The sequence below is a fragment of the Tripterygium wilfordii genome, chromosome 15, assembly GCF_013401445.1.
Source record: "Tripterygium wilfordii isolate XIE 37 chromosome 15, ASM1340144v1, whole genome shotgun sequence".
NCBI classification, from domain to species: Eukaryota; Viridiplantae; Streptophyta; class Magnoliopsida; order Celastrales; family Celastraceae; genus Tripterygium; species Tripterygium wilfordii.
Genome location: NC_052246.1, coordinates 3,595,101 through 3,607,986, shown reverse-complemented (window position 1 = coordinate 3,607,986; position 12,886 = coordinate 3,595,101). Strand labels below are relative to the sequence as shown.

The 12,886-nt window shown below is 35.3% G+C and overlaps 2 protein-coding genes across 2 annotated transcripts; one reads left to right on the top strand and one right to left on the bottom strand.

The window, feature by feature from the left end:
* Positions 1–141: 141 nt before the first annotated feature.
* On the top strand, positions 142–1,551 carry LOC120016035 (probable glucan endo-1,3-beta-glucosidase A6). Its single transcript, XM_038868605.1, has 2 exons — positions 142–1,431; positions 1,514–1,551. Exons 1-2 carry the CDS (start codon positions 150–152, stop codon positions 1,549–1,551), a joined length of 1,320 nt encoding a protein of 439 aa, XP_038724533.1. The 5' UTR covers positions 142–149.
* Positions 1,552–7,726: 6,175 nt separating this feature from the next.
* Positions 7,727–11,570, bottom strand: LOC120017316. The gene is made up of 5 exons (XM_038870494.1): positions 11,488–11,570; positions 10,556–10,666; positions 9,002–10,107; positions 8,330–8,881; positions 7,727–8,223 (listed from the first exon to the last, which is right to left on the bottom strand). Exons 1-5 carry the CDS (start codon positions 11,568–11,570, stop codon positions 7,727–7,729), a joined length of 2,349 nt encoding a protein of 782 aa, XP_038726422.1.
* Between the last annotated feature and the right edge of the window lie 1,316 nt (positions 11,571–12,886).

Here is a 12,886-nt window from a genome sequence, read left to right as displayed (position 1 = left end):
GAGGGAACGCTAAAATGGGTGTTGTTGCTGCTCTTCTTTTCCTGTCTCTTCTTGTTCTCGCAAGTAAGTTGAATCGAAACCAAAGATGCTTTCTTTCCATTAACTTATTCATTCAGACTTTCTTAATTTTGTGTACAGCAGATGCACAAATGTTGAACAGAATTGGCGTAAACTATGGCCGACTTGGAGACAATCTGCCATCGTCGTATCAATCAATTGAGCTCATCCATTCAATGAAAGCAGGACAGGTGAAGCTGTATGATGCCAATCCAGAAATCTTGAAACTCTTGTCAGGAACCGATCTCCACGTCTCGATTATGGTCCCTAACCATGATATAATCAGCATTGCTTCTAATCAAAGCATAGCCAATGAATGGATTCACACTAACCTCCTCCAATACTACCCTGAAACCAAGATCAGATTCATTCTAGTAGGCAATGAAGTCCTTAGTGGAGATCCAGATATTTGGCCTCATTTAGTTCCTGCAATGCAGAGAATCAAAAACTCTCTGAAAATCCTTAACATCAGGAACATTAAAATTAGTACCCCTCTAGCCATGGACATACTTGAAACAACATTCCCACCCTCGAATGCTACATTCAGGTTCGAAATTGAGTCCGTAATACTGCCATTGCTGCATTTCTTGAACGGGACTAAATCGTACTTCAGCATCGATGTCTACCCTTATTTTCCATGGTCAGTTAACCCCACCAACATTGATCTTGACTTTGCACTAATGAGAGGAAATCACAGTCAGACTGATCCCAACAGCGGATTAGTCTACACTAACCTGCTCGACCAAATGCTCGACTCACTTCATTTCGCTATGGCCAAGCTTGGACACCAAACCATTCGCATAATGATAACCGAAACTGGCTGGCCTCACGCAGGCGATTTCGATCAACCTGGTGCAAACATTTACAATGCAGCTACCTACAACCGCAATTTAATCCAGAAATTCACTGCTGATCCTCCAGTTGGAACTCCAGCGCGCCCAAATGCACTGGTACCGACTTTCATCTTCTCACTGCTCGACGAGAATCGAAAGAGTGGTCCAGGAACAGAGAGGAACTGGGGCCTGGTGAGCTCGGATGGGAAGCCTGTATATGAAATTGATTTGAGTGGGAAGAAAGGAGTGACAGAGTATGGTCCATTACCAGCGGCACGCAATAATAGGCCTTATAAGGGAAAGCTTTGGTGTGTTGTGGGTAGAGGAGCTAATTCTTCAGAGCTTGAACAAGCAATAAGTTTGGTATGCAATCAGGGGAATGGAACTTGCGATGCTTTGATGCCAGGAAAGGAGTGTTATGGGCCAATTTCGCCGACTTGGCATGGGAGCTATGCGTTTAGTTCGTATTGGGCTAAGTTTAGGAGTGAAGGTGTCAATTGCTACTTCAATGGACTCGCTCAGCAAACAACAAGAAATCCCAGTAAGTATTGTGACTTCAAATTTTGGTTCTTCTTTTACTCTTGTTGATAATTTGGTTCTTTTTTTTTTTTTTTTTTGAGCAGGCCGTGGATCTTGCCAGTTCCCAAGCGTGACCCTTTGAAGCACAATCAGCTTCATCTTTCAAAGCATTAATAGAGATGATCATATATTGAAATGATTTGCTTTATTTTTGTGTTCTTTCTTCTTCTTCTTTTTATTATGGAATAGGTAAAGAAAAAAATTGTGTGCCTTGTTTGCAAGCAAGAATGAAACTAGTGTCTTAACAGTAAGTGTGATGCTTATAATGTTTGATTAAACAAGAAAATTGCAGAGTATATGAAAGTAAGTGTCATGCTTATGATGAAGAAGCTCTGTTATTCAAATCCCAAACTGAAACAACTACAAACATATCACAGTTAAACATTGTGGTTTTAATCATGTATTTTTTCCAGAGTGTCTTACTGTCTTGTTACACTAAGCCAATAGGGAAGAAAGTCTTAACTGAGCCCAAAGGCTAGCGAATCCAACTTCAATTCCTAAGCCCAGTCCAGTGCCTAATGTTCGCTTCACTAATTGAGCCCAGGAACACGTTCCAAATAGTCAATGTAGCCTCTCTCCACAACGGACCCGATGGGCCCGTTTGTTCATTAATTTTTGGGAAAACTGGGGGCCGGTACACTAGATTGTAGTTATTTGTAAAAAGATACAACCATTAAAACATCTTTTTAAAAAAGTCTAATGGAGATATGCTTTTACAAAAATAACCTCACACTTCATTCCCCTCCCACGAAACCTCACCTCTCAAACCGTGATTTTCTCTCTCCCAGATTTTCTCTCTCAACAACTGCAAAAAAACCTCCATTTCCAGACCTTAAAACCTCCATTTTCAAAGATTTCAGATCCATAACGACGCTACTTTCTCAATCTCGAGTGATACTATACTGATTTTCTAAAAAATGGTAAGTACATTACATACCCAAAGCTTCTTTCGATTAATTGATACTTTGGTGATACTATCTGAAATTTGTGCACCGAAAACCTATGTTCGTTTTCAAATCATGTTTATATGTCTTCATTTTCAAAAATTTTGGTTAATTTCTAATACATTTGCTAGTTAGGGTTTGTTGAACTCTGTTAGGGCTTTTGATACAATAATGCTTTTTTGTGCATTTGAGGCTTTCACGTGGTTAATTTTCATGTATTTTCCTTCAACATTTTCGAATTTTTGTTTGAATAATGTTGTTTTTGGTGCAGAAGCTACTTTTTTTTTTGATATTTTGCTAAACTGATAATATAGTGAAAATTTTGTAATTGCAGCAAACAATTGGTACTATAGTGATACTAAATATGTATTTCATTAAATTGACATCAACAAACAATTTGTGAGAATGTAAATGGTTGATGGATTTTTGATTTGCTTACTGGTGAATTTTAGGACAGATATGGCATTTTTCTTTGGTATTTTGTTGAACTGATACAATAGTGATACTTTTAAACATAAGATCCAATTTAGTGTTCCATTTATATCTTTTCCTAATAAAATGATAATAAAAATATTGGAATGAAAATTTGTTTGCATTACATGTCTTGCTGGTTCAATGGTATCATTTTAGTGGATTTTTGTTGTTGGTGATACTATAGTGATACACCTCTGCAGCTGTAAATGTGTATTTCATGCAATTGATATTTATTTTGATGCAATTGTGGTCCATTTGCATTACCTTATACCATTTGTATTACATGTCTTTCTGGTAAAATGGTCTATCTGATACTATAATGATACATAACTTAATGAAATAGTAACCGATACTATACTGATACTATATTGATGTTTTTTTTACCATTTCTTGAAGTCATGTCCTTTCCTGAAAATTTAGTTTTATTCACGGATTTTCTGGTTCAGTGCTTTAATTTTAGTGGATTGTGGTTTGCTAAATAGAGTTTTTTGGTGCAGAAGTGTGCTTTCTAGGAAGTTTGTATAAATGATACTATACTGATACTTTTCATCAATTGGCTATATATTAGACCTTGTATTGCACAATTGATACTATAATTATACTTTTGTTCAGGGGGAAAGACAATTTAGATCAAGCCTCCATGCATTTGTCACACTTGTTGATGACTTAAAGTTGACAAATAAGCACACTCTGCATCTGAAGAAAACACCTTTTTGGCGTCTAATAGATGCAGTCATCAACAAAGAAATTACAAAAGCAGATTGTCGGATAGGAAACTCTTATTTGGGGAGCATCATCGACACATTTGACAAGAAGAAGAAAGAATTCAAGATAAATGGAAGGTTTATCAATTTTTCCAGTGATGATTTGAAGAAAGTGTTTGGAATCGATGACGGGACGAAAAAAATTCAAATAGGGAAGATAGTGAAGCAAAGGAAGGACAAGAAGTCTTCCTTCATTACAAGAAGATTGAAGGAAACAGAAAGACTAAACAAGACAGTCATAACTGAAAAAATCAAGAAAGCTGCCGAAGGGAGAAACAAGAATGACGAAGAAGACGTTTGTCGATTGATAGTAATGTTTCTCTTATCTTCCTTGTTCGTCCCGAACAAATCCCTCACGTTAACATGGTCATATGTTAACTATGTTGAAGTGATAGATGACATGAAAAAATACAATTGGACTGCCCACATCTACGACTACTTTTTTTCATCACTTTGTGACTCAAGCTCTACAAATGTTGTGGGATGCGTGATTGCATTGCCGGTAAGTAAACAACAATGTTTATTCTTTATAATGCTTTAATGATACAAACTTGAAACATAATAAATAATATTTGCACAACAATCTATTGCAGTTCTGGGTAATGGAGCAGTTCAAAATTGCAGAACCAAAGCTTGAGAAGGCAACAATCTTATGTGCGAAATGGGACGTAAGAGATCTGACCAATGTCTTAGAGGGCAACACAATGCAAAAACTGATATTGAAGGAGGTGAGAACAATTTAAAAAACAAAAATTGTACAATGATAAAGTGATACTTTTCTGGTACTATAGTGATATAATTATTAGACTAAATCGATACATTATTACACATATACACATATGCAGGTTGATGAAGAAAGTGTTGAAGAAAGCCATGAAGAAAGTGATGAAGGAACTCACTCTGGAGATGAGGAAAGTAATGAAGGGCATGATCTAGAAGATGACATTAATAAATTGAAAACAAATTTAACAACTTCAAAGGAGAGAGAGCAAGAACTACAACAACAGCTCCATGAGAGTAAAAAGGAAAACAATAAGTTGAAAGAAAAAGTTGCTGATCTAGAGGAAAAGTTGAGGAAACTGTCAGCTGTAATGGAAAGTGTTTCTAAGGAGAAAAATGAAATCTCAGAGAGGCTAGATACTGAGTTAATGGAGTATGAAGTTCATCAATTTACACAAGCTTTAAGGGCAACAACTCCACAAAGCAACTATGAAGCAGGAACTTCAACAACTCCGGTAAATAAATATATCCATTAAATTCTTTACACAATTATGGTACTAAATTTATGTGACACTATACCGATACATAACTAATAGTTGAACTGATACTTTAGTGATACTTCACAGCCATTACCTCAATCAAAAGAAGCAAGAACAGAGAAAGAAAGTGGCAACAAACTGCCAGAGGAAGAAAGTTTGGTATTACTTTATAAATATTCTTTTTTGAACTGATACTTTAGTGATACTATTTGTAAATTTTTTCTATTGTATTCTAGTCACAGGCTGATATGGAAAGCCCAACGAAAATTGTTTCAGAAATCTTAAACCAACTACCAACAGAGGAGAATTTAGTAATTTAAACTTAAACTTTACTCATTGTTTTATTGTTAAATCATACTTTTATGAAAAATGACTGATACGAAATCTTAAATGCAATCATAGGCTATTGTCTCGAGTCCTTTGGCAAAGGCATCACATGAAGACAGTTCAAGAGAAGTCTTCAAAGATAGTGGAAGGGCATTATTTGATGATATGCCTACATTCCAATTGGTATGTTTCATACACATTAATTGGTATTTTCCAATTTACTAACTTTATAATGTGCTTCAACAGTTTTCTACACCAATTCAAATCAGTATACCTGAGGAACAAGCATTAACTGAAAATGTGTCGCCACCATCCAAGATTGCAAGAATAAAGGCCAAGGACAATAGAAAGAGAAACAGAAATGATGATTTTAAATACACTTTCAGTTCACCAAAAAAGAAGGCAAAAGCAAGGGCTATAAAGAAAGGAAAGAAACAGGTATAATGTGCTTCGACTGATACTATAGTGATAATAACTATAGTACAATAACCTCATTAATAAATGTCTTAATTTTACAATACTCTCAATTAAACTTTTTTACAGGTTTACTCAGATGATGATGAAGGAAATGAAGAAAATGACTTCATTGTTGTCGATGTTGGCAACAACAATGAAGACAACGTCAATGTTGAAAAAGCAAAAAAAGTTTCCAAAATTACAAAAACATGGATATCGGCAACCATGCTATCCAGACAAGACAAAGAAAAAATCAATAAAATTTTGACAAAGCACGGTGATACGTAAGTACAATGAAACATAAGTCAATGAATTAATTGATACTATACTGATACTAATTTCTATTTCTACAGTGTTCTTATTTTTGGTGAGTGGGGAAGACATTCAGTGCATGTCAGTATGGATGATGTGGCTCAAATCCTCTGTGACAAATGCACATCAAACAATGTAAGAATCTGAAACCAAAGAAATTAAAAACCTACGTAAAAAAATCTGACTTCGACAATTCCAATTTTTTCAGGTGATTGACTCACATGCAAAGATCTTGACAGACAAGTACTATGTCAGACATCAAAACCCTGGAAGAAAAGAAGATAATAACACATTCCATGTGTTTGATTCTTTATGTTGGGTAGGTCCATTTTAACAGTAGTTTAGTTTACTGATACTTTACTGATACTTTAATGATACATTAGTGATACAATACTGATTTAACATTGCTAAAATTGATATGGCAGACATACATCAAGAGGGATGATCAAAAAGGGTTAAGGGAAGAAAAGATAGACAACATTTTGAAGAGTGTAACATTATTAACCCGTTATTTGATCTTCCCAATGAATTCCAATGGGGGTAAACCATTAAGCATTCATCCAAATCATTGGACAATATTGGTGTTGGATGGTGAAGCTTCTGAATGGACTCATTACAATAGCAATAAGCCCAGGGCAGGGACAAAAGATTATTACCTGGAGGATGCAAGGACTGTGGTAAAATTATGAAACTTTACACTAATTTCAATTATAAGTATAAAACTATATGTATAATTGTATGGCTTACAAAATTGCAGAAACAGTATGTGGAAAAGAAAATGAAAGAACATTACATAGATAGAATGGTTGAACGTGGATTAGATGTGGATGTCGATAGCCTTGATACTGAGTACAATTTCCCATTGGTGTCAGCAAAGAAATGCCCTCAACAACGGACCGGAACGTAAGTTAAACTTCGAATGATAATTTATTTATATTTTTTCATACCAACAAAAAATTAAAATAACCAACAATTTGAAATGTTCAATATTGATAGGGTCGACTGTGGCATACACGTATGCCACATCATGGAGTGCCTAATTACAAAAGTCCCCATTCCTGAAGATATGACGCTTACAGAAGTCACACAATACAAGTGTCAAATGGTTTCAAGCTTTATAAAGGACTACACTCCATGATGCACATTCTATGATCCACACTTCTGATAATGTCTCTGTTGGAATTCTAAATGCATTGTAAAGTTCATGTAGTAGATGAAACTGGTACAATTTTGGTACCGACACTATTAAGTTACGATATTTAGTTAGACTGGTTTGCTTTTCTTTTTCAGGATTTGTGGTACTATGCCATAACAATACTGATACTATGCTGATACATTTTCCTATTGTATTAACATATGCCAATTTAGATATGATAATCATGTCTATGGTACTACACTTGTACTTTACTTATAGTATGCTGATACATTTTCCTGTCATATTAAGATATGTCAATTCATATATGATAATCATGTCTATGGTGCTACACTGACAATTGAACTGATAATTTGCTGAAACATTTTCATGTTATACTAAAATATGTCAATTTAGATATGATAATAAGGTATATGGTACTACACTAATATTTTACTGATACTATGCTGATACACAATCATATATAAATGTGATACTATGTTTATACTAAAGTTCATATTACAATAATACTCCAGAACGTACCACTTCATGTCACAATTAATAATAGAATAAGAATAATACAAAAAATCTAAGCTAAAGGCTCCTTGCAAGATTTCCTATTGTGGGTGCCTAACTTTCCGCACCTACCACAACGAATCCTTCGTACCTCCTCACCCCTTGATCTAATGCGCCTCTTTCTAGGCCTTCCAGGTTGCCTCTTTGTAACAGGAGGTAAAATCTCAAAGTTTTCATCCTTAAAATCAACACTCAACGAAGCAGGAATGGGATGAATCGGCTCTTCATATGACTTTCGGAAAGCTGAAACATGGAAATAGTAGGGAACAAATTCTTCAATAGGCCTGCCACACCTACTTATTGCCTTGACCGCATGCACACATGGGTAACCATTAAGACTCCACATACCACATGAGCATTTACATGAAGAAATATCTACACCATGGGGAGGATCTGAAACAACTTCAAATTTGCTATCAGATGCTCTATGAATAATCCAAGGCCGACATTCATCGACATACTTCTGCAGCTTTTCTACCATCTTAGGGCACAAAACCCCGCTCCACGAACCTAGCAATTTACACAAAAAACAATAAATAAAATCAAATAATAGATCATAAAAAATAATGTACAATCTTCAACGAAGAACACAAACATTAACAAGAAGATATATTACCAGATTCAGTATTCCTTTCATAAAACCAGTCCATAAGTTTAACTCTGATCTTATCAACCATCTGAGTAATAGGCAAATCTCTACAATCAAGTATCCAAGCATTAAACGATTCAGCGGCATTGGAATACATCTCACCATACCGACATCCAACGCTATAGGCATTCGTCCAACACTTTAAAGGCAAATCCGCCAAAAAGTTGTCAACAATCACCCCACCCTCATTTTTCAGTTTCATCAAATTATCGTTAAGTATTGAAACACTAGGAGCATGTGCACACTCCCGAAACAACCATACCATTCGTTCCCTTTGTTTGTTACTAAATGCCCCACGACTAAATTTATCTCTCAAATTCTGTTTCAAATGTTGTAAACAAAAAAAGTGATTGGCACTAGGAAATGCTTTTGGCAACGCTTCCATAAGACCAAGGTTACGATCAGAAACAAAAGTAATAGTCCTGGAATCACCAACCACAATACGTAACTGCTCCAAGAACCACAACCAATTAACAAGATTTTCCGCATCTACAACCGCAAAAGCCAATGGAAACAACCCTGCAACAAATTTGAGAGACAAAGTATCATATCATCATTGTATCAATAAAGTATCAGGATAGTATCAGAATAGTATCAAACACTGATAATGTCAAATTCAAAATTAAAAGAAGTTTTCACCTTGGTTACCATTCTTTCCAGTCGCAGACAACAATATCCCTTTAAAACGACCTTTCAAAAAAGTCCCATCAAGAAACAACATGGGACGACAGTGAGAAAAACCATGTATGCAAGCAGAAAGACCAACAAACAAACGCTGAAATTTTTTTGAAGCTTCATCAAGTTCTAAAACAATATGACTCCCGGGATTAGTAGACCTAGTTGCATTAACATACCATCCTAACTGCTTGTAGGATTCAGAAGAGTCACCAAAAATAAAAGCTTTTGCTTTCTCCAAAGCACCCCAGGCCTTGTCATAGGAAACAATACAACCATAGCTTGAAAGACAATGAGAAACAACATCATTCGGGGTCAAAGAAGGTTTACTCCTCACAATATCAACAATCAAACCAGATATTAGTTTCGAACTCATCCTTAAGCTCGTGTCCCTCCTCAACAATACAGTACAAGTATGCACATTACACAACTTCCTAATGTAGAAAACACCATTTACTTTAGACAAAGAACCACGAACGAACCAATTGCATCCTTCAGAATACTTGTTTGCACAATGGGCATCCACCCTCTCCTCATTGTTCCTTAAATAAACAAACTTAAACCCTCTTTCAATCGAATATTTACTTAAAGAAATCCTAAAATCAGCTACACCTCCATCAAACCCCTGCCCAACATGAGTGATAAAACTAGCCCAAGAAGACGAAAGCAAAGGACGAGAATTAGAAGAAGAACAAATTCTACTACTAAAAACCTCCTCACTCTCATCAATAGTTTCAGCATCACCAAAATTATTCACATGGACATTTACATTTGACACACTAGCAACACTCCCAGTCAAACCACCAATGTCAACTGTGACAACAACTTCCACAAGCTGCAAACGTAAAACAGAAATCAACGATATCATTGTGCGAAATTCTTCATCATTCCTCAAAGAGCACCCAGTATACGCAGGTATTGAATAAAGCAAATGGAAGTTGTTAGAATCCAAACAACTCCATTTATCAACAATACTACGCAACAATACATTATAATTAAAATCATCTGAAACTTTGATCGGCAACACTTGATCACCATACTTAACCATCAGAAAAACAACATCCATCATGCTGCAAGCAAATAAGCAAACAAAATAAAAGTATTAAAATAGTATCATTAGTTACCAATAGTATCACAAAAGTATCATTATTACAGACACCTACAGTATCATAAAATATGGAATAAATAGTATCATCATCAACAGAAAAACCAACATAATAAGTCTAAAACTCCCTAAAGTATCATAATATTATCAACTTAACACCACCACAACAATAAACAAATTTCAATCAATGTACTGTGTAACAAAAACCGAAAACTACAATATAAAATATGAAAATACAAATGAAGAAGAACAGCTCACAACAATGTGCTTCCAGAATGAGCAAGAGATGTAGATTTTGACGAGGAAGAGAGGAGCAGCTCGGCCAAAAAAGGAGACAAGAGCAACTCGACAAACAATCCAGATCGAACAACAAAGAAGAATGTGATGAAGAGCGGAAGAGCAACTCGACAAACAATCCAGATCGAGCAACGAAGAAGAAGGCGATGAAGAGAGGAGCTGCTCGACCAAAAACGGAGAGAGGAGCAGCTCGACCAAAAAATTCAGATCGAGAACCAAGAAGGCAGCTGCGTAAACCAAAAGAATAAGAAAAAGGGTATTATAGGTATAAATCAAAAAATATTTTAAATTAGATGACCAAATTACCCTTAAATTGTATTTTTTTACAATTTTGAAAAGACCCAGGTCCTTTTTACAATTAAGTTGTCTCAATTGCTCTTAATGCCAATTGTCCGTTAATTTTTAGTCGACACGTCCTGTGAAAAACTTCTTGCGTTTTCATATATATATAAATTCTCTCATACAAACTTAAAATACGGACATATCATCTATATTTTTACGGTTAATTTGGAATATGTATGACCCAAAAGCAGTGGCCCCACTTATTATTTTATTTATGCACACTCTTAAAAAATGATTCACATTTTAAGTCATTACTTTAAATCCGTATAAGAGAATTCATGTATGTATATATAATGATGAGCATTATATGCACCCAATTTTTAACTAAATACACCCCATTAACCCTTTAAAAATACACTAGAGTAGGATGTACTTAGTTGAAAATGGGATGTATATAGTGCTCATCATATATAATTGATACTTCACCCATAAATGACTTTTGTGGAAATCTAGTCCAACAGACTGTAGCAAATAAGAGATTACTTAAAAAAAAAAGTAGAAAAGTTAGTGTACATGAAGCAACTTTGTATGCATAGTTGGCACTTCACCCATAAGTCACTTCTGTGGAAATCTAATCCAAGAGACTGTAGCAGATGAGAGATTACTACAAAAAAAGTAGAAAAGTTAGTGTACATGAAGCTAACTTTGTCTTGGATTTGATGTCTCAACGCCCCAACAGATCCATTATACACATATAATCAGTCACTTCTGTGATCTAGGGTCACTTTCTTTGCAACATGAGGACGATAACAAATATTGTGTTGCTTGCATGTCCCAAACTCCCTCCATTATTGCATAAATTTTTGTAAATCATGATCAGTGTTGTTTACCCTTTTTTTTTTTTGATCTTTTCATCTGTGCTTGACTGTCAATTTTAATTTTTCTTTTAAGCTAGTCAGTCAAATATGTGCTTTCAAACTTTGTTTTGAAGTGGACTTGTTAACAATAATTTTACTATTAGTGTACTAATCTTATCCTCACTTTCATGTTTCTCTAATTAATGCGGAAAATTTACACTTTCATGTATAATATAAAGTCAACAAAGTCCCCATCACTTAATATATGTTTATGTTCTTCAGTTGAAATTTGTTAATGTGATCAAGAAATGATTCGAGTTTTAGCAAAAGCTGCTCTCAGAAGTCGTACAGGTTGGTTGAAAGGTTTGATTTACGTCTTTTATAATTGAATATCAAAAACTTTTATCACCTAAACTTTTATCTTTTGCTTCAAATGATGTTTGACATTGTCCCTATCCTAATAACTTTGCATCAACTGCATTCGTCCTACATGTTAACATATATAGATGATCTCAGTTCTTAACCATCAACAACGTATTTTTTTGGAGATTAAAATCCTATAGTAACTTCATAATTAAATGTGCTTATGCGAGAGTACTATTGGGATGAGTGATCTACTAGGAAGACAAAGTCATGTAGACTCAAATTATCCATAAGAACGAATCAGATAATCCAAAACGGACAATATTATTTATGTGTATGTGGGTTCGAAATTCTAATTGTAGATTCATCATTAATCAATGTGTTTTGTATTTAAATATGTTAAAAAATCATTATTTTTTAACATTCTGTTCATTTTTTACACTACAGAGTACAGATTATGTATGTTTTGACAATTCCAATTATGAATCATCAGTGGATCCCCTCACACACTTCGTACGTCGCCGTTTCGACCAGGTAGGCAACCCTCCGTTGCAATTACGCAGTCGTACTTTCTTTCTTCAAGACAAATACACCGAACCAGTCCACGCCACGTAATCAAACATAATGATGGACTGAGATTCGTGGGAGTATTGGAATCGTACGTGTGCACAATGTGTGTGTGTATGTATTGTCTGTCTGTTGCGTGTGGTTTAATTCACTCCGGTGGTTTCCCAAAATGCCAAATGCTGTCTGGCGGGACAAAAATTGAGACATGTGAGAAGGGACGACTTCTTCCAACGGGCTTTACAAAGCTCAAACGGGTACAATTATAAAACGACGGCGTCACGTGCAAGGTGGGTCATTGCACTCACATGAGTGTGTTCCTCTAGAGACATCGGGATTTGAACAAGATATCATTTGTTTATTTCTTTCCCTCTCCTCTCT